General features: G+C 47.1%; 1 protein-coding gene across 1 annotated transcript in view; it reads left to right on the top strand.

Moving 5' to 3' along the window:
• The first annotated feature begins 685 nt into the window (after positions 1-685).
• Positions 686-24329, top strand: part of BCO1 (beta-carotene oxygenase 1) — a 52723-nt gene continuing 29079 nt past the window's right edge. Inside the window, exons 1-3 of the mRNA XM_055299687.2 lie at positions 686-986; positions 7935-8063; positions 22163-22292. Coding sequence (XP_055155662.1) covers positions 923-986; positions 7935-8063; positions 22163-22292 — 323 coding nt within the window. The 5' untranslated portion in view covers positions 686-922. The remainder of the gene's footprint in view (positions 987-7934; positions 8064-22162; positions 22293-24329) is intronic.

Below are 24329 nucleotides of genomic sequence, written 5' to 3' on the forward strand. Positions count from 1 at the left end.
TGCACCACCATGCCCAGATAATTTTTGTATTTTTAGTAGAGACAGGATTTCGCCGTGTTGGCCAGGCTGGTCACGAACTCCTGACCTCAAGTGATCCGCCAACCATGGCCTCCCAAAGTGCTGGGATTACAGGCATGAGCCACCGCTCCTGGCCCATCTTTTTTACTATTCTTTATAGTTTCTGAGAAAAGCCTTTGGTTCCCGTTCGTTATTTTTTAAACGGGTACATGAAACATTTTATGTCTCTTCTTCCAAAAAGAAAATAATGAATTAAGTGGCTCTTTATGCATGATTATTAGAGGGGAGCATCGGGGGCCTTTACTAAAAACAAAACAAAAAACCTTTCCCGTCTCTGCTGAAGGGGTTCCCTGCTGTGCAGCAGACATTCAACGATAACAGAGCTCAGCTCAAGGCTCTCCTAATTCCCAGCGTCTCTGATGGCCCTGACTGCCTCTTTTCTCGTTCTGATCATAAACATCTCTAGCTCTTGGATTACGTCGGGCAACAGAACAGGAGGCACTGAATTCTCTCTGCTTATTTAGAACCTAGCCCGAAGCAAGCTTTTTTTTTTTTGGTTAAGCCAAAAGTGAAACTGGAGAGGGAAAGCTGAGGGTACAATAAGAGGATTAAAGATTAGCTATGACACATAGCTTGGAAATTAACCTTTAACCAAACATCTTATAAATAACGCCAGCGCAGCTTCCCTTGTGAATGTAAAGAGACCAGGGCTCTCGGAGAGGGAGAAGTCACAGACAGCCGAAAAGGAAAAAGCAAAGGCAGAAACAATCGGCCTCAGGAGAGACAGACATGTGAAGGAGGGAAGGAGCAGGAAGGAAACGCAGGAGGAGGGAGCAGCATCTCCTTTGCACACAGAGGAGCATCTGTTTGCTGTTAAAATCAGTCTCCCTCAGCACCCTGAACGATGGATATAATATTTGGCAGGAATAGGAAAGAACAGCTGGAGCCTGTGAGGGCCAAAGTGACAGGTGAGCATTCTGATAAACACTGGGCTCTTTCTTCTGTTTATTTTATTATTATTTTTTGAGGCGGAGTCTCGCTCTGTCGCCCAGGCTGGAGTCCAGGGGCTTGATCTCGGCCCACTGCAACCTCTGCCTCCTGGGTTCAAATGATCCTCCCACCTCAGCCTCCGGAGTAGCTGAGATTACAGACGCCCACCACCAAGCCCGGCTAATCTGTGTATTTTTAGTAGAGACGGGGTTTCAGCATGTTGGCCAGGCTGGTCTCGAGCTCCTAGCCTCAAGTGATCCGCCTACCTTGGCCTCCGAAAGTGCTAGGATTGCAGGGGTGAGCCACTGCACCTGGCTTCTTCCTTACGTTTAGATGGACACTATTTTTTGCTGATTGTAAAAGTAATACTAATTGTAAATTACGTTTGGAAAGCCCAGAAAACAGTACAGAGAGGGGACACATTTTCTGTGAAAAGCTAGGTGTTCTTTTACACATTATAACTCCGTTTGCAAAGGGAGGAGAGTCCGTCTCACTGTTCGCAGGAAAAAAGCGTTGGAATGCCCCAGTGGGTACATATACAATGGGATTAATCTGCAAACTGCTGCCTGTCTCAGATGCGTGATGTATTTGTGCAAATGTATGCATTCTAAATTAGTTTCAAAATGCTTAGAGGGGCGTGCATGAGCTCCCACGCGTGCACATCCACCACGGACACTTGCAGGGGATTGCAAAGTCTGGTGTGATTTTCTGTCAGGAACTCACAGGTGTGAGCAGCTGCAGAGCCTATGGGAGTAGAACCTTCTATCCTTTAGAAGCCCTGTGTCTCACTTCATCTTTTATATCTCTTGCTTTTTCCTCCTGTTTTGGGTTGCCACTTTCCTGGTACCATCTGGACTCTAAAAGGCAGTTCCCGGTTCTGGACTCCCGGGTCCCCAGAGTGGTGCTTGCTCAGTTTTAAGAACAGCTGAGTCACCTCAGGCCTGCAGGCATTTTCATCTGCTAGATGGACTGGAATTGTTCATAAGGAGAGGACAACTGTGAGTGATTTTCGTGAGAACATCAGATTGAAACTTTTCAACTGAGCAATTGCCTTGGGAGTCTTTTGAAACAAAAAAAAATAGCTTTTATGTATATTTTTTCCTGGTTACAAAGGTAAGGCACAATCTATAGCTATCAATCTGTATGTATATATAGCTGTATGTATATTAAATTATATGTAAATTAATTAGGAGTGCAAATGAGAACATGGAAGGAAATAAAATCAGCTGTATTTCCAAATCTCTTAACCACTATTAATATTTGGGTCTATTTCTTTAACTTTTTAAAACATAAGTAGATCAATTGATAGATAACTTTACTATATTTGCAAATAGTTTTTCAAAAAGCAAATGTATACTATTACATTTTTTTTTCTCAATTTGACTGTTCATCTGTACATTTTTTATTTTTTAAAAGGACACCCCAAGGCCAGGTGCCGTGGCTCATGCCTGTGGTCCCAGCACTTTGAGAGGCCAAGGAGGGTGGATCCCTTGAAGCCAGGAGTTTGAGACCAGCCTGGCTAACATGGTGAAATCCCTCTCTACTAAAAATACACAAATTAGCCAGGCATGGTGGCGTGCACCTGTAGTCCCAGCTACTCAGGAGGCTGAGGCAGTAGAATTGGTTGAACTCCGGAGGCAGAGGTTGCAGTGAGCTGAGATCGTGCCACTGCACTCCGGCCTTGCCAAGAGTGAGACCCCGTCTCAAAAATAAATAAATAAATAAAAAACAGGCACCCTAGCCTGACCAACCTGGTATGGTGGATCCCTGTCTCTACTATTTGGTTGGTGCAAAAATAATCGCGGTTTTTGCCATTACTTTCAATGCATTTAATTTAATTTTTTTTTTTTTTTTTTTTTTTTTGAGACAGAGTTTCACTCTTGTTGCCCAGGCTGGAGTGCAATGGCGCGATCTCGGCTCACCGCAACCTCCACCTCCTGGGTTCAAGCGATTCTCCTGCCTCAGCCTCCCGAGTAGCTGGGATTACAGGCATGCACCACCACACCCGGCTAATTTTGTATTTTTAGTAGAAACGGGGTATCTCCATGTTGGTCAGGCTGGTCGCGAACTCCCAACCTCAGTTGATCTCAGCCTCCCGGAGTGCTGGGATTATAGGCGTGAGCCACCGTGCCCGGCCTGAAATCTTATTTTAAATAAAAATACAAAAATTAGCGAGGCGTGGTGGTGCATATCTATAAACACATCTCCTCAGGAGACTGGGCATGAGAATCGCTTGAACCCAGGAGGCAGAGGTTGTAGTGAGCCAAGATTGCACCACTGCACTCCAGCCTGGGCAACAGAGTGAGACTCTGTCTCCAAAAAAAAAAAAAAAAAAGACACCTATGATACCTACCTTTTCATGCCGTGGAATATTTTGTACCCTTTACACCTTATGTTTAATGACTGCATGAAATCCTTGGAAATGTTAGAAAACACGAATTCTAGAACATGAGAGGCTGAATGAGCCCGAAAGATCAGCAGCGGTTCTCACAGGGGTGTCTCCGGACCTGCAGCATAAGCATCACCTGGGTGCTGGGTAGAAATAAACCTCCTTGGGCCCTACCCACACCCATGGGGTCAGACACTTGGGGGGTGGAGCTCAGCAAGCTGTGTGTTCACAAGCCCTCGGGTGATTCTAAGGGTGAGAATCATTCCTCTACATCAAGCCTCCCTATTGACAGATGGGAAACTGAGGCAGAGGGGCAGTGACTTCCCAAGGCCAGGCATCCTGCAGAGAACAGGCCTCCTGACTCTCCGTCCAGGCCTGGGTTGAGCCTAATCAGTTGGTGACATGTATGGGCAGACAGCTAACTAAAAACTGTGCCTGGGTTGACACGTCCATGCAGGGAGCACATGCAAAGGTTTTGGCTTTGTAACTGGCTGTGCCAACACACGTGTGTTCTGAGACCTCTTTGGCAACTTAAGCATTTCCTGCCTCAGTGTTCTTTTCTGTTTGATGAATGTAGCTTGGCACCTCCCACATAGGGTTGCTGCAACCATTATGTGGTTTAATCCATGTAGAACACAGTGGCTGGTGTATGAATGCATATAAGTGTTCTTGTCCTATCTAGGGCTTTAATTATATTCTCAGATGCCTCTCTCCCTGCTCTGTCTCAAGCCTGCCCCCTCTCCTGTGCCCTGGGTTCCTGTGCCCCGTGCCACAATTATGTAGGTACCCAAGGCAAGAGACTTGGCTGTCTTTTTTTTTTTTTTTTTTTTTTGAGGTGGAGTTTCACTCTGTCGCCTAGGCTGGAGCGCAATGGCGCAATCTCGGCTCACTGCTATCTCCACCTCCTAGATTCAAGTGATTCTCCTGCCTCAGCCACCCGAGTAGCTGGGATTACAGGCACCCACCACGACGCCCAGCTAATTTTTGTGTTTTTAGTAGTGATGGGGTTTCGCCACGTTGGCCACACTAGTCTCAAACTCCTGACCTCGAGTGATCCACCCGCCTTGGCCTCCCCTAGTGCTGGGATAACAGGCGTGAGCCACCGTGCTGGCCTCAGCTGTCATTTTTCGGTGCTCCACTCCACATCCCCCTGTATTTAGTCAAATAGAGGCCCATCAGTTCTGTGTCTTCCATTTATCTTTATTCATCCATTTCTCTCCATCCCTCTGGAATCCGCGGGTCCTCTCTCTGGTCTTCCTGCCTCTCTCAGGGAATTTCCCAGTCCACACTCCATACCATGGGCACAGACAACCTTCGAAGCTCCAAGATCCTATTCCATTTATATCAGGGGTCTCCGACCCTGGAGCCATGGACCAGTACCAGTCTGTTAGGAACCGGGCCGCACAGCATTACTGCCTGAGTTCTGCGTCCTCTCAGATCGGTGGCATTAGATTCTCGTGGGAGTGCAAACCCTACTGTGAGCGTGAACCCTGTGGTGAACTGCGCATGTGAGGGATCTAGGTTGTGCGCTCCTTATAAGAATTGACCCCTCAACCCCACCATCCATGGAAAAATTATCTTCCACAAAACCAGTCCCTGGTGCCAAAAAGTTTGGGGACCACTGATCTATATGGAATCTAGAACAGGCAAATCCATAGGAAAATAGATGGGTCCCTGACAGGGGCTGGGGTTAAGGGTAGAAGAGGGAGTGACGGCTAGTGCATAAGGGGGATGTCTTTTTGGAGTGATGGAATGTTCTAGAACTAGGTGATGTTTGCACAACATTGTGAATACACTAGAACCCCCTGAACTGTACACTTTAAAATGATGAGTTTTATCTCAATTTTTTTTTAAATTGCAGAAAATATCTAGTCCTGTCCTTCCCTATTATAACCATCAAAGGTGCCCCATTCTTCTGAGGATTAGATCAGGACCCGTAGTGTGATCCTGTCGACCTTTGTCCCCTGGCCCCTGTTATTTCTGCAGTTTCATTGCTCACAATTTTCTTGCTTGAAAATGACCGTCCAGTCTTACTAAACAGCTTGCCCGTCTCCTGGTCTTGATCATTCATTCATTCATTCGTTTATTTATGAGATAGAGTCTTGCTCTGTCACCAAGGCTGGAGTGCAGTGGCGTGATCTCACCTCACTGCAACCTCCCCTTTCCAGGTTTAAGCGATTCTCCTGCCTCAGCCTCCAGAGTGGTTGGGATTACAGGCACCCGTCATCACACCTGGCTAATTTTTGTATTTTTGGTGGAGGCGAGGTTTCACGACATTGGCCAGGCTTGTCTCAAGCTCCTGACCTCAAGCGATCTGCCTGCCTCGTCTCCCAAAGTGCTGGGATTACAGGCATGCCTCACCGTGCCCAGCCTCCTGGTTTTGATCTTCTTGTTTTGGGTTCCTCCAGAGGCAAGAATTCAAGGCTAAGTGGTTTATTTGGCACGTGATCCCAAGAAACATCAGGAGGAACTCGGGGAAAAAGAGAGAAGGAAACCAATAATAAATGGGGCATTGTTGAGCCATTGGCTGCTGAGGCCATTGGAGCTAAATCCTCTGGGCGTGGTGTCAAAACATGTCTCTCGTGATCCCAACTGAGGGCAAGGCAACGGCGGGATTTGTCCCCCAATTCTGCATCCATCGCTGGGTGAGAGCAGCTTTCAGGGGCATTACCTATCCGAGGTGCTTCCCACTCTTTCTGCACGTAGGCAAAGCCTGCCCCACCCACAGTCAGAACCAAGCACTCAGGCAGGGAGCTGCAGGCATTTGCAGAAAACAGCCTGTAGGAAGAGACAAACGCCGCCGAGGGGACTTGGGTGGAGGCACTAACGGATTGTCTGCAGCACCCTGTCTCTAGAGCAGGGCTGTCCCCTAGAAAGAGAACCTATGCCACACGTGCACTTTTAAATTTTCTAGTAGAAACATTGAAAAGAGTCAAAAGAAGCAGGTGAAATTATTTCAATGGTATATTTTATTTAACACAACAAATCCAAGATATTATCAGTTCAACATGAAATCAATATTTAAAAAATTGCTAATGAGATGGTTCACTTTTGTTCATAGTAAGTCTGGTGTATATTTCATTCCTATAGCACATGCCATTTCAGACCAACCACATTTCCAGTGCTGATAGCTACCATATTGGACAGTACAGCTCTAGAATGTTCTTTTCTTTTGCCTTTGTGAGGCGAATACCTACTCTCCCTCAAGACTTAGCCAGGTTGCCTCCTCCAGGAAGCCGACCACACCCTCCTGCTCTCAGCCCACCCCAGGGCTGTTCTGTTTCACGTAGAACCTTTTTCTACGTCTGTGGCGTTGTCTCTATCTTTTTTTTTTTTTTTAATTTTTTGAGACAAGGTCTTGCTCTGTTGCCCAGGCTGGAGTGCAGTGGTATGACATCTGCAGCCTGGAGCTCCCAGGCTCAAGCAATCCTCCCACCTCAACCTCCCAAGCAGCTGGGACTACAGGCGTATGCCACCACAATGAGCTATGTTTTTTTTTTTTGTTTTTGTTTGTTTGTTTGTTTTTGAGATGGGGTTTCGCCTTGTTGCCCAGGCTGGAGTGCAGTGGCGCAGTCTCGGCTCGCTGCCACCTCTGCCTCCTGGGTTCAAGTGATTCTCCTGCCTCAGCCTCCCGAGTAGCTGGGATTACAGGTGCCCACAACGACACCCAGCTTGTTTTTTTGTATTTTTAGTAGAGGTGGGATTTCATCATGTTGGCCAGGCTGGTCTTGAACTCCTGAGCTCAGGTGATCCACCCACCTCAGCTTCCCAAAGTGCTGGGATTATATGCATGAGCCACGGCGCCCAGCCTGTTTTGTGTTTTTTTTGAGACAGAGTTTCACTCTTGTTGTCTAGGCTGGAGTGCAATGGCGTGATCTCAGCTCACTGCAACCTCCACCTCCTGGGTTCAAGCGATTCTCCTGCCTCAGCCTGCTGAGTAGCTGGGATTACAGGTGCCTGCCACCACACCTGGCTAATTTTTTGTGTTTTTAGTAGAAACAGGGTTTCCCCATATTACCCAGGCTGGTCTTGAACTCCTGACCTCAGGTGATCCACCCACCTAGGCCTCCCAAAGTGCTGGGATTACAGGCATGAGCCACTGCACCTGACTCTGAGCTACATTTTTTATTTTTTTGTGGAGACTGGTCTCACTTTGTTGCCCAGGCTAGTCTTGAACTCCTGGCTTCAAGTGATACTCCTATCTCTGCCTCCCAAAATGCTGGGATTACAGGCGTGAGCCAAAACACAACCAGCATTGCCTTGACCACAGTGGAACTTGGGTGTCTGTTTATTCATCTGTCTCCTTAATGGTCAGTGGGCAATCTGAGGACAGGGACGGTGTCTCCATCTTGGTATCCTCAGTGCTAGCCAACAGCCCAACACATTATACACTTTCTGGAAATGACTGTAGAATAAACAAACAGATGCAAGGAGTGGTACTGGGACTACAAGTCTCAAATTCCTTTCCATGACCATTTCTTCCAGCATTTTGGTTTGCAGGTGGAAACGGGAAACTAAACATTCTCTCTTTTCTCAGGCAAGATTCCAGCATGGCTGCAGGGAACCCTGCTGCGCAACGGGCCTGGGATGCACACAGTTGGGGAGTCCAAATACAACCATTGGTTCGACGGCCTTGCCCTGCTCCACAGCTTCACCATCAGAGACGGTGAGAACACGCAGGAGTGTGCTACCACTGCTGCAGCAAAGGACCCCAAATGCAGTGCCTTAAAACAGCACAAATTTATTCTATTAGGGATGGAGGTCAGAAGTCTACATCAGGTCTCACTGAACTGAAATCAAGGTGTTCACAGGGCCACATTCAGTTCTGGAGGCTCTAGGAAAAAAATCCATGTTCTTCCCTTTTCTGTCTTCTAGAAGCTGCATTCCTTGGCTTGTGGCTCCATCTCTGTGTTTTTTTTTTTTTTTTTTTTTTCCCTGAGATGGAGTTTTGCTGTTGTTGCCTAAGCTGAAGAGCAATGGTGCAATCTTGACTCACTGCAATGCACGTCTGCCAGGTTCAAGTGATTCTCCTGCCTCACCCTCCTGACTAGCTGGGATTACAGGCGTGTGCCACCATGCCCAACTAATTTTTGTACTTTTAGTACAGACGGTTTTGCCATGTTGGCCAGGCTGGTCTCGAACTCCTGACCTCAGATGATCTGCCCACTTTGGCCTCCCGAAGTGCTGGGATTACAGGCGTGAGCCACTGTGCCCGGCCTCCATCTCAATCTTTAAAGCAGCACCAGAGCATCTTGTCTTGCAGTCTCTCCCTCTCCTTCCATCCTCACACGTCCTCCTCTGACTGACTTTCCTGCCTCCCTCTTATAAGGCCCTTTGTGATTACATTGAATCCACTCAGATAATCCCTGGATAATCTCCCATCTCAAAATCCTTAATCACATCTACAAAGTCCGTTTTGCTATGTCAGGCCACATATTCAACAGGTTCTAGAGATTTGGATGTGGAGATATTTGTGGGGTGCGGGGGGGTGCATTATTCAGCCAACCACAAGCACGGACCTTCCTAAAAAGTAGGCCAGGGTTCTTTTTCGAATAGTTAATCTTGCAAAATAATATACGTCCTCAATCAGGCAGGCAAGAACAGGTGGAAGAGGACAGGAATCAGACATGCCTAAAGTTGAAAGAGGAAATGGACAGAGCTGGTAGCCGGACGCAGTGGCTCATGCCTGTAATTCCAGCACTTTGGGAGGCCAAGGCAGGCAGATCACTCAAGGTCGGGAGTTTGAGACCAACCTGGCCAACACAGCAAAACCCCATCTCTACTAAAAATACAAAAATTAGCCGGTCATAGTGGCACATACCTGTAATCCCAGCTACTAGGGAGGCTGAGGCACAAGAATCACTTGAACCCAGGAAGCAGAGGTTGCAGTGAGCTGAAATTGTGCCACTGCACTCCAGCCTGGGAAACAGAGCCAGACTGTGTCTCAAAAAAAAAGGAAGAGTACAAAGCTGGAAAGAGCAAAGCTGCATATATTGCCCATTAAGCAAGAGATAGCCAGACCACTTACACAATAAGCCGAGGGGTGTCCCTGAGTGGAAAGGGAAATGGCTAAATATAGGGCATCACGAATAAGGCAAATTCTGAGTTTAGGTGTCTGGCTCATGAGGTGGAAGGTAAATTCTTTGCTGTTGGCCACTGAGCCAGTTTATGCCACATAATCATGAGCTGAGTTCTTAAAGAGGTCCAGGATGGATTTAGCGGGCTCCGGGTCACACAGTGGACAGATTTGTGTCCAAATGCTCCAGGCTTTGCAAAATTTTTCGTTAATTCCTGTGTTCTAACATGGGCAAACTGTGATCACGTTAAGTCTCTCAGCCTCAGTTTCCTTATCAGTAAAATGAACTTGTTCATCCTTCCCTGGAGAGCTGTTGGGATCATTGGAAGTACTGGACGTTCTATCAAGGGCCTGACACCTGGTAGATGCTTAACAGATTAAAAATCACCATTGACCAGGCACAGCGGCTCATGCCTGTAATTCCAACACCTTGAGAGGCAGGAGTGTTGCTTGAGCCCAGGAGTTCCAGACCAATCTGCGCAACATAGTGAGACCCCATTTCTATTTTATTTTATTTTTTATTTTTATTTTTATTTATATTTTTTGAGACAGAGTTTCGCTCTTGCTGCCCAGGCTGGTGTGCAATGGTGCAATCTCAGCTCACCACAGCCTCCACTTCCTGGGTTCAAGTAATTCTCCTGCCTCAGCCTCCCGAGTAGCTGAGATTACAGGGCTGTGCCACCATACCCAGCTAATTTTGTATTTTTAGTAGAGACGGGGTTTCTCCATGTTGGTCAGGCTGTTCTCGAACTTTCAACCTCAGGTTATCCGCCCACCTCGGACTCCCAAAGTGCTGGGGTTACAGGCATGAGCCACCACGCCCGGCCGATCCCATTTCTATTTTAATTTATAAAAAAAGAATAATTAAACATATAAATAAAACCCACCATCGCCTTCTGTGGCATTGACTCCCAGCTCCACCATCTTAGCTAACATGCACCTAAACTGTGTAACTTTGGCCAAGGTACTAACCCTGTCTGTCTCAGTCTCCTCTGTAAAATGGACATCTCAATAGCATACATCATGGAGCTGCTATGAGATCTAAACGAATGTGTAAAGAGCTCTGTATTATGTGTCGTACACAGTACCTGCTCGATAAGCATATGTTCTTAATTTCATGCAACTACTGGTCAGGCGCGATGGCTCACACCTGTATTCCCAGCATTTTGGGAGGCCGAGGCAGGTGGATCACCTGAGATCGGGAGTTCGAGACCAGCCTGGCCAACATGGTGAAACCCCGTCTCTACTAAAAATGCAAAAAATTAGTTGAGCATGGTGGTGAGCGCCTGTAATCCCAGCTACTTGGGAGCCTGAGACAGGAGAATCGCTTGAACTCGGGAGGCAGAGGTTGCAGTGAGCTGAGATCGTGCCACTGCATTCCAGCCTGGGCAACAAAAGCGAGGCTCCCTCTCAAAAAAAAAAAAAAAAAATTATATAACTATTAATTTCTTTTGAGCTAGTCAGCAATTATTTTTTGAATGTGTACTCTATGCCAGTGACTTCCTGTAACATTTACACATGAATAGATACACTATGGGTGAAAGGCGCAAGCTCTGAGTCTGGAATAACTTGCAGATTTTACTGGGACTCAGCTACAGAATGGGTGGTTCCATATTTTGCTGACAGCACTAAACCTTAATGATTCCTTTCTTTTCTAAACAGAAGTTCCCAATGATTCTTGGAAATAAATACTGTTCAGGGTGAGGAACATGGAAGATAAATCCACCAGTCGTGGCCGGGCACGGTGGCTCATACCTGTAATCTCAGCAATTTGGGAGGCCGAGGTGGGCAGATCACCTGAAGTCGGGAGTTGAAGACCAGCCTGGTCAACATGGTAAAATCCTATCTCTACTAAAAATACAAAAATTAGCCAGATGTGGTGGCAGGCACCTGTAGTCCCAGCTACTCGGGAGGCTGAGACAGGATAATTGCTTGAACTCGGGAGGCAGAGGCTGTGGTGAGCTGAGATCACGCCACTGCACTCTGGCCTGGGTGACACAGTGAGACTCCGTCTCAAAAAAAAAAAAGCACCAGTGGTTTTCCTTCCATGAGGCATTGCTTTTCCAAGCTGCCAGCTCCTCCATGGTCTCTTACTTTTTTTTTTTTTTTTTTTTTTTTTGAGGCGGAGTCTCAGTCTGTTACCCAGTTTAGAGTGCGGTGGTGCAATCTCAGCTCACTGCAACCTTCGCCTTCCAGGTTCGAGTGATTCTCATGCCTCAGCCTCCTGCATAGCTAGGATTACAGGCACATGCCACCACATCTGGCTAGGTTTTTGTTTGTTTGTTTTCTGTTTTTTGCTTTTTTTGAGACGGAGTCTTGCTCTGTCACCCAGGCTGCAGTGCAGTGGCACGATCTCGGCTCATTGCAACCTCCACCTCCCAGGTTCACACCATTCTCCTGCCTCACCCTCCCAAGTAGCTGGGACTACAGGCACCCACCACCATGCCTAGCTAATTTTTTGTATTTTTAGTAGAGACGGGGTTTCACCGTGTTAGCCAGGATGGTCTCAATCTCCTGACCTCATGATCTGACCACCTTGGCCTCCCAAAATGCTGGAATTACAGGTGTGAGCACCTGGCCCTGGCTAGGGTTTTTTTTGTATTTTTAGTAGAGATAGGGTTTCATCATGTTGTCCAGGCCAGTCTCGAACTCCTGACCTCAGGTGATTCACCAGCCTGGGCCTCCCAAAGTGCTGTGATTACAGGCATGAGCCACCGCACCCGGCCGAGTCAGTTTTATTCATAATCTGGAATTGGCCTGGAAAATAGGAAACCCAGAAATTACACCCAACGATTTGCTTTCCCTCCATCTTTCTCTTAGACCTAGGCCAGCGTCTGAGGGTTCATGCCCCATTCTGCTTGGCAGGCATCATTTTGCCAATCTGCAGCATAGGGTGGGAAGGCCCAGAGTGCAGGGAGCCTGCCTGAATTGTTGTGTCTTCATCGTCTAGCATGGGGCCTGGCCCAGAGGGGCATTTGGAAACTGTATATGGAGCTGAGATGGTACAGTGAGGCAGTTGTTGTTTGGGTAGACAGAGGCAATACTTTCCCAATCAAACTCATCAATATTTACTACGAAGAGGGTTTGCCGGGCCCTGCCCCAAGTGTTTCATGTCCGTCCACAACTCAGCCCTCCCTGTCACTGCTGAGGAGGATAGCCTGGGGAGTACCACAATTTTAGAGACGAGGAACTAAGTCCAGAGAGGCCAAGTCACTTGCCCAAAAGCACACAGCTAAGAGTTGGTAAAGGTCAGATATGAACGCAGTACTCTCTAACTTCAGAATCCCAAGTCCTAACCATTGTGCAGTTCAGCCCTGTTTCCCCTTCCCACCAGCTCCTGCCTCCCCATCTCTCCAGCCTAATCCTCTCAGTGCTGCCAGCTTGCTAACACTGGTGTGGCACAGCCTGGCCTCATCTCTCCTCTCCTCTAGGACTCTCCGTGGCACCGCATTGTCTAACAATGGGAAGATACACCAGAAATGTTCAGTTCCACTCTAGCGAGTTCAGAAGAGAACACATGAGGAAGTTAGGGTCCCTGATAAGCTGAAAACACAAAGCCAGTAACTCTCAAAAATGTGGTTTATGTGCCTCCTTTCTCAATGAAGTTTTTTTTGTTTTTTTTTTTTTCTGAGATAGAGTCTTGCTCTGTTGCCCAGGCTGGAGAACAGTGGCGTGATCTCGGCTCACTGCAGGCTCTGCCTCCCAGGTTCAAGTGATTCTTGTGCCTCAGCCTCCCGAGTCACTAGGATTACAGGAATGAGCCACCATGCCCGGCTAATTTTTGTATTTTTAGTAGAGATAGGGTCTCACCACGTTGGCAAGGTTGGTCTCAAACTCCTGACCTGGGGTGATCCACTCGCCACTCACCTGGGCCTTCCAAAGTGCTGGGATGACAATTGTGAGCCGTCGTGCCTGGCCGTTCAATAAAGCTTTGAATCCTGAAAGCTGCGCAGGGCTTGAGTGCATCATAGTCCTAAAAGACAGAGACAGCGTCGGTGTTTCTAACACGCTTCCCAGGTGACCCCGAGCCCTCTGAGGTTTGGCAGTCCCTCCACGATGGGCCTCCAGCTTGGCTGCCCAGGCCTAACCAAGACCGTGTAATTAATACTAATAATCAGAAGAACCATGGGCTACTGAACAGCCTTCGGTAACTTTTTAAAGCACCCAGGTGATTCCAGCGTAGATGCGGGTTAGGTGCTTAAGACCAAACATCTAACTTAGAGAAAAGAATTTGGAGCAAGAAATGAAAAGGCAGAAAATAGCTTGTGGCCTTCAGAAGAGGCCAGTGGAAGTTAATGCTCTAAAAGAAAAAAAACAAAGAGGGGACCAGAGGTTGTGGTTCACGCCTGTAATCCCAGCACTTTGAGAGGCTGAGGCGGGAGGATGAGCCCAGGAGTTGCAGACAAGCCTAGGTAGCACAGTGAGACCTGGTCTCTACCAAAACATCAAAACATTAGCCAGGCATGGGACTACGCACCTATAGTCCCAGCATCTTAGGAGAATGAGGCAGGAGGATCACTTGAGCCTTGGAGGCAGAGGCTGCAGTGAGCCGAGATCACACCACTGCACTCCATCCTGGGTGACAGAGTGAGACTTTATCTAAAAAAAATTAAAAACATGTAAAAAAATAACAAAGATGTGAACAAAAAAAGCAGAGTACAGAGGGAGAAACTGGGTGAAGGGTACAAGAACACTTCTTTCTGTACATCTAAAATTATTTCAAAGTAAAAATTTTTACAAAGCAGGCATAGAGATGAGTGATTCCAAGTCTCCCTCATTAATGATATTTGTTAATTTTCCGATAAAATTAACAGGCAAAGTCATTGTCCCACCAGCATTCGAACATTGGAAAGTTTCTTTTATATATACCTACACACACGCACACACACACACACGTGTATATATATATCTTCCCTTCTTCCCCAAAATATCGAACTTGTCCTAGTTGTAGAAGATCCCAGGCAGAGGCAGGTCTGTTTGCATATGTCCCTTCAGAAGTAATGCGGCTAATTGGGCTCTCCCGAAAGCAGGCTGCTGGGGAACGCATGGAGGCTCCTTCTGTAATCTCAACGTCAAAGTCCAGGGTCAGCCTTGAGTAACTCCAGACACACATTTTCCTGTGGTCAGCAGGCACTCTATGCTCTGGGGCTGGATGTTTATAGGAAGTGGGCAGCCTGTCCACCACCCAGCCTGGGTGTTTATATTTCTTTCTTTCATTTTTTTTTTTTTTTTTTTTGAGATGGAGTCTCGCTCTGTCACCCAGGCTGGATTGCAGTGGCGTGATCTCAGCTCACTGCAACCTCTACCTCCCAGGCTCAATTCTCCTGCTTCAGCCTCCCAAGTGGCTGGGATTATAGACACCCGCCACCATGTCCAGCTAATTTTTATATTTTCAGTAGAGATGGGGTTTCACGATGTTGGTCAGGCTGGTCTTGAACTCCTGACCTCAAGTGATCCACCTGCCTCGGCCTCCCAAAGTGCTGGTATTATAGGCGTGAGCCACAGAACCCAGCCAATATTTCAAGTGAACAGAGTTCAACATTTCAGGTCAAGCACCTTAGCCAGTGCCTTGTGGGTGGTGGCTCCCAGCAAGAGTAAGCAGTGAAAGACAGGCTGGCTCAAGGTGGAGATCAGGGTGGCCTTAAGTGGGCCTCTGTCTCCATGTAACATGTAGCTGAGGACCAGTGAGTATGTGTGGCCTTGCTCACCCACAGGTGAGTCCACCTGCCACCCGGATTTTCCTAGGCAATGCAGTTTCAACAGCCTTTGTTTACCAAGTGCATGCTGTGAGTCAATGCACAGGACACCTTATATCACCTTATCTCATTTAAAACTGCCCACCTCACCACTTGAGGTCGGGAGTTCAAGACCATCCTGGCCAACATGGTGAAACCCCCTCTCTACTAAAAATACAAATATTAGCCAGGCATGGTGGCAGGCACCTGTAATCCCAGCTACTCAGGATGCTGAGGCAGGACAATTGCTTGAACCCAGGAGGTGGAGGTTGCAGTAAGCTGAGATCGCGCTACTGCACTCCAGCCTGCGTGACGGAGCAAGATGTCGTCTCAAAAATAAAAAATAAAAATAATAAAACTATCCACCTAGAAGGGGAGGACTATGTGATTCCCAGCTTCTAGTCAAGGAGACCCAGGCTTAATGAGATTAAGAGACCTGCCCAAGGTCACCCAACCTGGATGAGATGAAACCCAGAGCCGAAGCCTTGATCACTTTGTCTACTGCATCTCAGTACTCTACGCAGCTTTTCTTGAGCACCTGCTATGTGCACAGTGCCTTGCAAGCCTCAAATGTCATGTGACTCTGCAAGGAATGTGTCACAGTGGAGGGGACAGATTCCTGACTCTGACCAAGGTCAAGTGCATGGTTGGTACATGATGAAGCCAGGATTCATATCCATGTGGAGATTGCGCCTCCTTAGCAGCAGGAATCCTGGCTGTTCTGCTCGTTGTTATGTTTTCAGTCCTGGCCCATGAGGGCGCTCAATAAATAATGGTTGAAAGCATGAACTCAGGGCCTGGTCAGCCCCAAAGCTCAGGCTCCTAACCGTTCCTCCATATTTCTTTCTACTGCCAAGGAATAAATCTCCCCCTACAGAAATATCTCAGTGAGGCTGGTTACGGTGCCTCATGCTTGTAATCCCAGCACTTCAGGATGCCAAGGTGGGAGGATCGCTTGAGTCCAGGAGTTCAAGACCAGCCTGGGCAATATAGCAAGATCCCATCGCTACAAAAAATAAAAAATTAGCCAGGCATGGTAGCACGCACCTGTAGTCCCAGTTACCTGGGAAACTGAGGTGGCAGGATCACTCGAGCCTGGGAGATTGAGACTGCAGTGAGCTGTAATTGCACCACTGTGCTTAGCCTGGTGACAGAGCAAGACCCTGTCTCACAAAGAAAGAAGAAAGAAATATCTCAGTGACACTTATTCACACCGTAACCACCCCTGAAAAGATGTTTGTGTAAAGAGTAGATGATTGCCTCTTAGGAACACAGATAACCTCCTGAAGACTGGAGGAGGAACTAGCAGGACTTTCATGATCTCCCTCAATTTTATTTTATTGTATTTTTTTTCTTTGAGATGGAGTCTCCCTCTGTCACCCAGGCAGGAGTGCAATGGCGCAATCTCGGCTCACTGCAACCTCTGCCTCCTGGGTTCAGGCAATTCTCCTGCCTCAGCCTCCCGAGTAGCTGGGACTATAGGCGCATGCCACCATGCCCGGCTAATTTTTTTTTTTTTTTTTTTTTTTTTGTATTTTTAGTAGAGACAGGGTTTCGCCATGTTGACCAGGCTGGTCTCGAACTCCTGACCTCAGATGATCCGCCCGTCTCAGCCTCCCAAAGTGCTGGAATTGCAGGCATGAGCCACCATACCCAGCATTTTTTTTTTTTTTTTAGTAGATGAGGGCTTCCTACATTGCCCAGGCTGGGCTCGAACACCTAGCCTCACCTTCTTATGTGCCAGGACAACAGGCCTGAGCCACCAGGCCTCCCCTCAATTTTCTTATAATTAGTGTCACTATTATTGTCATTATTTCCATCCAAGTGCAGAGGTGGGAGTCATTGCCACTGGAATGTACATTCAAATCCTTTGGCGACGGGCATGGAAACACAACCTCAAGGGCAAAACAAATTGAAACTCTTTAAAGTCAAGATAGCGTTTACCCTGGATGGAGAAGAGGTTAGTGACCAGGTGGATATATGAGGCTAGCGTTCAGGGGGCTGCTCTGGTCCTGTTTCTTTCTTTGAGGCAGGGTCTTGCCCTGTTGCCCAGGCTAAAGTGCAGTGGTGCAATCTTGGCTCACTGTAGCCTTGACCTCCCAGGCTCAAGTGATCCTCCCGCCTCAGCCTCCTGAGCAGCTGGGACTACCACACCCATCTGATTTTTGTATTATTTGTAGAGATGGGGTCTCGCCGTGCTGCCCAAGTAGTCTTGAACTCCTGGGCTCAAGCGATCCTCCCTCCTGGCCCTCTCAAACTGCTGGGATTACGGGCATGAGCCCCTGGACCTGGCTCCAGGTCCTGTTTCTTGATCAGGATATAGTTTGCATGGGTAGGTCCCTTTTGTGAAACCTCAGCGGGCTGGACATCATCAAGCTGCACATTTCTGTAAGAGTGATTTTAATTGGAAGGTGCAGACAGACCAGTGAAGCTGATTGTTCTTGCTGTGTTGGGATCTTGGTTAAGAGGGCCAGCTTTAGATGTCCATTGCTGGCCTTCGAATCCAGATTACCACTCGCTAGCTGTGTGGCTTAAGACAAGCTGCTTAACCTCTCTGTGCCTCAATTTTATTAGCTGGGAAATGAGTCTGCAGGGCTGTGAGTACCCAAGCCCTTTGTACTTCATTTGGTAAAAAAGTTGGAACCTGTAAGCACTGTTTAGATCTTGCTTTATTTTGCTATTAATTAACAAATGACATTATGTTATTCTTTTTTTTTTTTTTTTTTTGAGATGGAGTCTCGCTCTGTTGCCCAGGCTGGTGTGCAGTGGCGTTAGCTCACTGCAATCTCTGCCTCCTGGGTTCGAGCGATTCTCCTGCCTCAGCTTCCCAAGTAGCTGGTAGCTGGGACTACAGGTACCCACCACCACGCCCGGCTAATTTTTGTATTTTTAGTAGAGACGGGGTTTCACCATATACGCCAGGCTAGTCTCAAACTCTTGACCTTGTGATCCACCCGCGTCAGCCTCCCAAAGAGCTGGGATTACAGGAGTGAGACACCATGCCCAGCCTGCCTGCCTTTCTCTTTCTTTCTTTCTTTGTTTCTTTCTTTCCTTCCTTCCTTCTTTCTTTTTTTCTTTCTTTCTTTCTTCCTTCCATTCTTTCTTTTCTTTCTTTCTTTCATCTTTGAGATTGAGTCTCGCCCTGTTGCCCAGGCTGGAGTTCAGCAGCATGATCTCGGCTCACTGCCTCCCAGGTTCAAGCAATTCTCCTGCCTCAGCTTCCCGAGTAGCTGAGACCACAGGTGCCCACTACCCGAGCTAAATTTTTTTGTATTTTTAGTAGAGATGGAGTTTCCCCATGTTGGCCAGGCTGGTCTTGAACTCCTGACCTCAAGTCATCCACCTGCCTCTACCTCCCAAGTTGCTAGGATTACAGGCACGAGGCACTGTGCATGGCCGATTTTTTTTTTTTTTTTTTTTCCCAGCGAATGCATTTCTAGTTGGAGTATTCTACTTGCTTCCAGTGTTGTGAGTATGAAACCAGTTAACACACGTGAAGTGCCCAGCACAGTGTTGAGCATGCTGGTGCTCAATGCTGGCTGTTAGTACTAGTTTCCTTTTCCTAAAATATCAAAAGGCACTGGGTGAGAATTTCTTGGAAACATGCCGTCTCCTGTAAGCCCATGCTGTGGCAGTCAATATATGATGGGCATTTGTGAGGTCAGCTTTTTGCTTATTGGAGCAAATGTCACTGTGTCCCAGGCTTGGCTTTTCCATGTGTTGTAATTGTACCAACACTGGAAGCACATATTATACCACGAGAAAGAAATGTGTTCTGTAAAAGGAAAAAATCATAATGTCATTTGCTAATTAACACCAAAATAAAATAAAACACTGCCTCTTTCAGGCACCACCCTGAGGTTTCAAATTGCCCACCAAATAAAGTTCTCAGGGCTGGTGCTGTGGTTCATGCCTGTAATCCCAGCACTTTGGGAGGCCAAGGCGGGCAGTTCAACTGAGCTCAGGAGTTCGAGACCAGCCCGGCCAAGAGGGTAAAACCTCATCTCTATTAAAAATACAAAAATTAGTCGGGCATGGTGGCACATGCCTGTGGTCCCAGCTATTCGGGAGGCTGAGAAAGGAGAATCGCTCGAACCTGAGACGTGGAGGTTACAGTGAGCCAAGATCGTACCAGTGGACTCTAGCCTGGGTGAGAGAGTGACTCCATCTCAAAAAAGAAAAAAAAAAAGGTATCAGGCCTGCAAACCTAGTAGGACCCCTCAGCCCATTTCCCAATTTCCTTTCACTCCTGTCCTCCAAATCCCTCTGTAATGTTCCAGCCCAACCGGACTCAGCGCCTGCAAGAAAGGATCTGCATTTTCCCAACTCCAGGCCTTTGCTTACAGACCTCTTAGTGGGTGAATGGGACAGCTCTGCCCTCTCTCCCCAGCATATTGCAGTCAAATTCTACTCATCCTTTAAGAGCTATTTCATGCACCACCTCCTCCCTGAAGCTTCTCCTGACTTATTCCCACCTGGGAAGGACCTCCTCTCACCCCTGCCCCAGGAGGAATCCATGGATGTGGGTTTTTTGTTGTTGTTGTTGGTTTTTTGGTTTGTTTGTTTGTTTTTTGAGATGGGGTCTCACTCTGTTGTCCAGGCTGTAGTGTAGTGGCACAATCTCAGCTCACTGCAGCCTCTGCCTCTTGGATTCAGGCAATTCTCTCTCCTCAGCCTCCTGAGTAGCTGGGATTATAAGGGTGTGCCACCACACCCAGCTAATTTTTGCATTTTTAGTAGAGATGGGGTTTCACCATGTTGGTCAGGCTGGTCTCAAACTCCTGACCTCGGGTGATCCGCCCACCTTGGCCTCCCAAACTGCTGGGATTACAGGCGTGAGCCACCGCACCTGGCCTAGATGTGTTATTTTACATAGCAAAAGAATCTTTGCAGGCTAGGCAAACGCCTGTAATCCCAGCACTTTGGGAGGCTGAGGCAGGTGGGTCACCTGTGGTCAGGAGTTCGAGATCAGCCTGACCAACATGGCAAAACTCTGTCTCTACTAAAATTATTTTTTAAATTAGCTGGGCGTGGTGGCACATGCCTGTAATACCAGCTACTCAGGGAGGCTGAGGCAGGAGAATAGTTTGAACCAGAGAGGCTGAGCTTGCAGTGAGCCAAGATTCCACCATTGTACTCCAGCCTGGGTGACAGAGTGAGACTCCATCTCAAAAAAAAAAAAAAGAGAGAGAGAGACTTTGCAGATGTGATTAGATGAAGGATCTTGAGATGGGGGAGGTGATCTGATATTAGGGATGGGCCCAATGTAATCTCAAGAGAGAAGCAGGAGGGTCACCTCAGAGGAGATGTGATTCTGGGACAGGAGACAGGGGTCACAGTGACGCAGCCATGAGCCAGGGAAGGCAGCAGCTTCTCAAAGCTAGAAAAATCAAGGAACAGACCTCTCCTGGAGCCTCCAGAAGGAACTGGCCCTGTGGACACCTTGATTTTAGCTTTGTAATTCCCATTTCAGATTTTCTTCCAAACTCGGACATAATGAGTATATGTTGAGTGAAGCCACTAAGTGAGGGGTAAGTCATTATAGTAGCAATAGAAAACTAACACAGGTCTAGAACCATCGGGTATATTTTGAGGTTGGTCTCAATGGACTGGTCAAGAGATTTATGCCGTGAGTTAGAGTCTCTGCAGAATCTGGATGAATTAGACATTGAACACAGGCCTGACCCTCTAATGGTACGCAGGATTGGGCATTAGGTCACCTCCTGGTTGTGTCCAATATCAAATGTTACTCCAGGGAGACTGAAGTGATCAACTAGGCTTCTGGAGGCAGCGCTCCCAGGACTGAACGGGGCCCTGGGGAAACCCACCCCACATATGCAGCCTTCTAGATTAGTCCTGTAGCTCTGCTCCTTCCCTGAGGGGACACAAACAGGGTGGAAGGGATGACTGATTCCTGGTCAGCACTCTCAGGTGGGTGACCCTGGGCAAGGCCATAGAATGTTTCTGAGCCTGAGTTCCTTCCTATGGAAAATGGAGCTCAGAAGAGGCATATTTTGCATTAGCACATTTTGCATTGCTATAAAGGAATACCTGAGACTGGGTAATTTGTAAAGAAAAGAGGTTTGTTTGGCTCACGGTTCTGCAGGCTGTACGGGAAGCAAGGCACCAGCATCTGTTTGGCTTCTGACTAGGGCCTCAAGAAGCTCTGGCTCATGGCAGAAGGCAAAGGGGGAGTAGGCACGTCACATGGTGAAAGAGAGAGAGAGAGAGAGAGGAGGGAGGGATCTTTTAAACAACCAGATCTTGCATGAACTAACAGAGTGAGAAGTCGCTCATCATAAGAACAAAACTAAGCGATTCATGAGGGACCCACCCCCATCACCCAGACACCTCCTCCTAGGCCCACCTGCAACATCACAGGTTTCAACACGAGATTTGCGAGGAACAAAACCTTCAAACCGTAACACATTCTTGTCCAGCCATACTGTTGTGAGTCAGGAGTGAGAAAATGTGTGTCTAAAATTATATTCCAGGCCGGGCATGGTGGCTCACGCTTGTAATTTGAGCACTTTGGGAGGCCGAGGCGGGTGGATCACCTGAGGTCAGGAGTTCGAGACTAGCCTGGCCAACATGGTGAAACCCCATCTCTACTAAAAATACAAAAATTTGCCGGTCGTGATGGTGCATGCCTATAATCCTAGCTACTCAGGAGGCTGAGTCAGGAGAATCACTTCAACCCAGGAGGCGGAGGTTGCAGTGAGCCGTGATCGCACCATTGTACTCCAGCCTGGGCGACAAGAGTAAAACTAAAAATAATAATAATAAATAAAATTATATTTAAAATGCTAATTGTATCAGCCCTGTGTACTAAAGAAGCTTGTCCTAGTGAAATGACCACCTCCTTCTCCCGATAAAACCCCTACAAGGGCTGACATTGATTTTAAAGCCCTGTAAAGGTGTAAGCCTGAGATTATGCTGGTTCTTCTCTTGCAGGTGAAGTCTATTACAGGAGCAAATACCTGAGAAGCGATACCTACAATGCCAATATTGAGGCAAACAGGATTGTGGTGTCCGAGTTTGGAACAATGGCCTATCCGGACCCCTGCAAAAACATATTTTCCAAGTAACTGCCTATTTTAAATCTGAGCAATTTCATGCTTTTTGCTATCCTTGATGGCTGAAATAACCAGCATTTGCTCCTCTGACAATTCTCTTTAGGGTGGATGAAAACTCCACATGACTGCCCTTTAACCAGAGGTGCTACACAGTTCTTGATCACTGATTGCCAGAGAGACTAAGAGCATTTGACAAATTATTAGAAGCCCTCCCGCATGGCTGGTGGGAAAGCAATTTGGAATCATCTGTCAAAATTATAAATGCACATTCCCTTCAGCCTAGAGATCTGCTTACTTGCATACAAAATGACACATGTACCAGGTATTTGTCATTTATGGCTGCATCATTTGTTATAACAAGTAGTGGAAAACAACCCAAATGTTCATTATAAGAGGAGTGGTTAAATCCGTAACAGTAAAACTGTACAAGAAAATGCCATGTAGAAGTAAAAAGAAATGGGGATGTTCTCTTTGCGCTCTGCAGAAACATTTCCAAGATAGACTAAGTGGAAAAAAAAAAAAGGAAAGTGTAGAAAGAGCATGTTATAAGCTGTACTTTGTGTGAAAAAGCAGGAAGAAATCTAGATTGAATTTTGCTTGTACATGCATAAAAAAAACTAGGAAAGGATGCGTAGGGGATGTGGGGCAGATGGATGTTGAGGAGAGGGAGAGATTTTTTGCTGTATATATTTCATTTCATTTTATTCATTTATTTATTTATTTAAGATGGAGTTTCACTCTTCTTGTCCAAGCTGGAGTGCAATGGTGCAATCTCAGTTCACCGCAACCTCTGCCCCCCAGGTTCAAGTGATTCTCCTGCCTCAGCCTCCCAAGTAGCTGGGATTACAGGCACCCACCACCATGCCCGGCTAATTTTTATATTTTCAGTAGAGACGGGGTTTCACCATGTTGATCAGGCTGGTCTTGAACTCCTGATCTTAGGTGATCCACCCACCTTGGCCTCCCCAAGTGCTAGGATTACAGGCATGAGCCACTGCGCCTGGCCACTGTATATATTTTAAATTATCTGGGTTAGGATCCATATGAATGTGTTACATATCTGACAATTAAATTCTTGGCCAGGGAATCAGGCCTGGCATCAGTATCTTCTTTCTGAAACTCTCTAGACATAGAAGAGTTGTGAAACAGTTGAAGGGTAGACTGGCCCAGAGATGGAAGATTGCTTCTGCTTTTTTGAGAACTGAAGTCATCTCTCCCATTCCAGTATCCAGCTCTAGGGCTAGCTCAGAGCAAGCACTGAATTCACATTTGCAAATAGGAAGTGTGGGGCAGGAGCCAGTGAGAAAGGAGAAGGAAAGAGCAAAGGAATTTAAAATCATACTACCTGGTAGGGGAGATACCAGGATCACGAATTTAAAACTACGACCTGGAGGTCCTGGAACCAAGCCTCCTTGTTGTTCCAGTATTTGCCAGTAGGAGGAGCACTCCCCAATACACCGGTACAGGATTTGCCAATTTCACCACCCATAAACCCCTCTGGTTTTTCTTTCTTCTTGCTTTGATCAAGAAGCTATGTGATCTGATCAAATGAGCTAATGTGTTCTTAACTCATAACTAGTTTGTTTTCCTTTTTAAATTAAAAGCTAATTTCCTGGATAAATTCGAGATAACCAGTGTGGACTCACATTCCTGGCAAAGCAGATATCAGCTGCGTTGTTAGGCTCTGGGAGCCGTTACGGGTTCATATATGACTTCCGTAGAGCTTCTGGACATACTTTGGAACAGTATGTCTTGCGGGCTCTGATGTTAGAGACTTTTGGGTTTTGGGGAGCCCAGGAGGATCAGCTGGTGACCATGGCATTCCGGCTGACTCACTTCTTAGCTGACTCAACGTGGGGGTGTCTTTGGGGTGTCTGAGTTCTTAGGATTCCTCAGATGACCCATTGGGACCCAGCTGCTTTTTCTTCCTTAGTTGAAGTAAAGCGTTTTTTTTTTTTTCTGTGAGACGGAGTCTCACTCTGTCGCCCAGGCTGGAGTGTAGTGGCGTGATCTCGGCTCACTGCAAGCTCCGCCTCCCGGGTTTA

The sequence above is a fragment of the Symphalangus syndactylus genome, chromosome 11 (assembly GCF_028878055.3).
Source record: "Symphalangus syndactylus isolate Jambi chromosome 11, NHGRI_mSymSyn1-v2.1_pri, whole genome shotgun sequence".
Lineage (NCBI taxonomy): Eukaryota > Metazoa > Chordata > Mammalia > Primates > Hylobatidae > Symphalangus > Symphalangus syndactylus.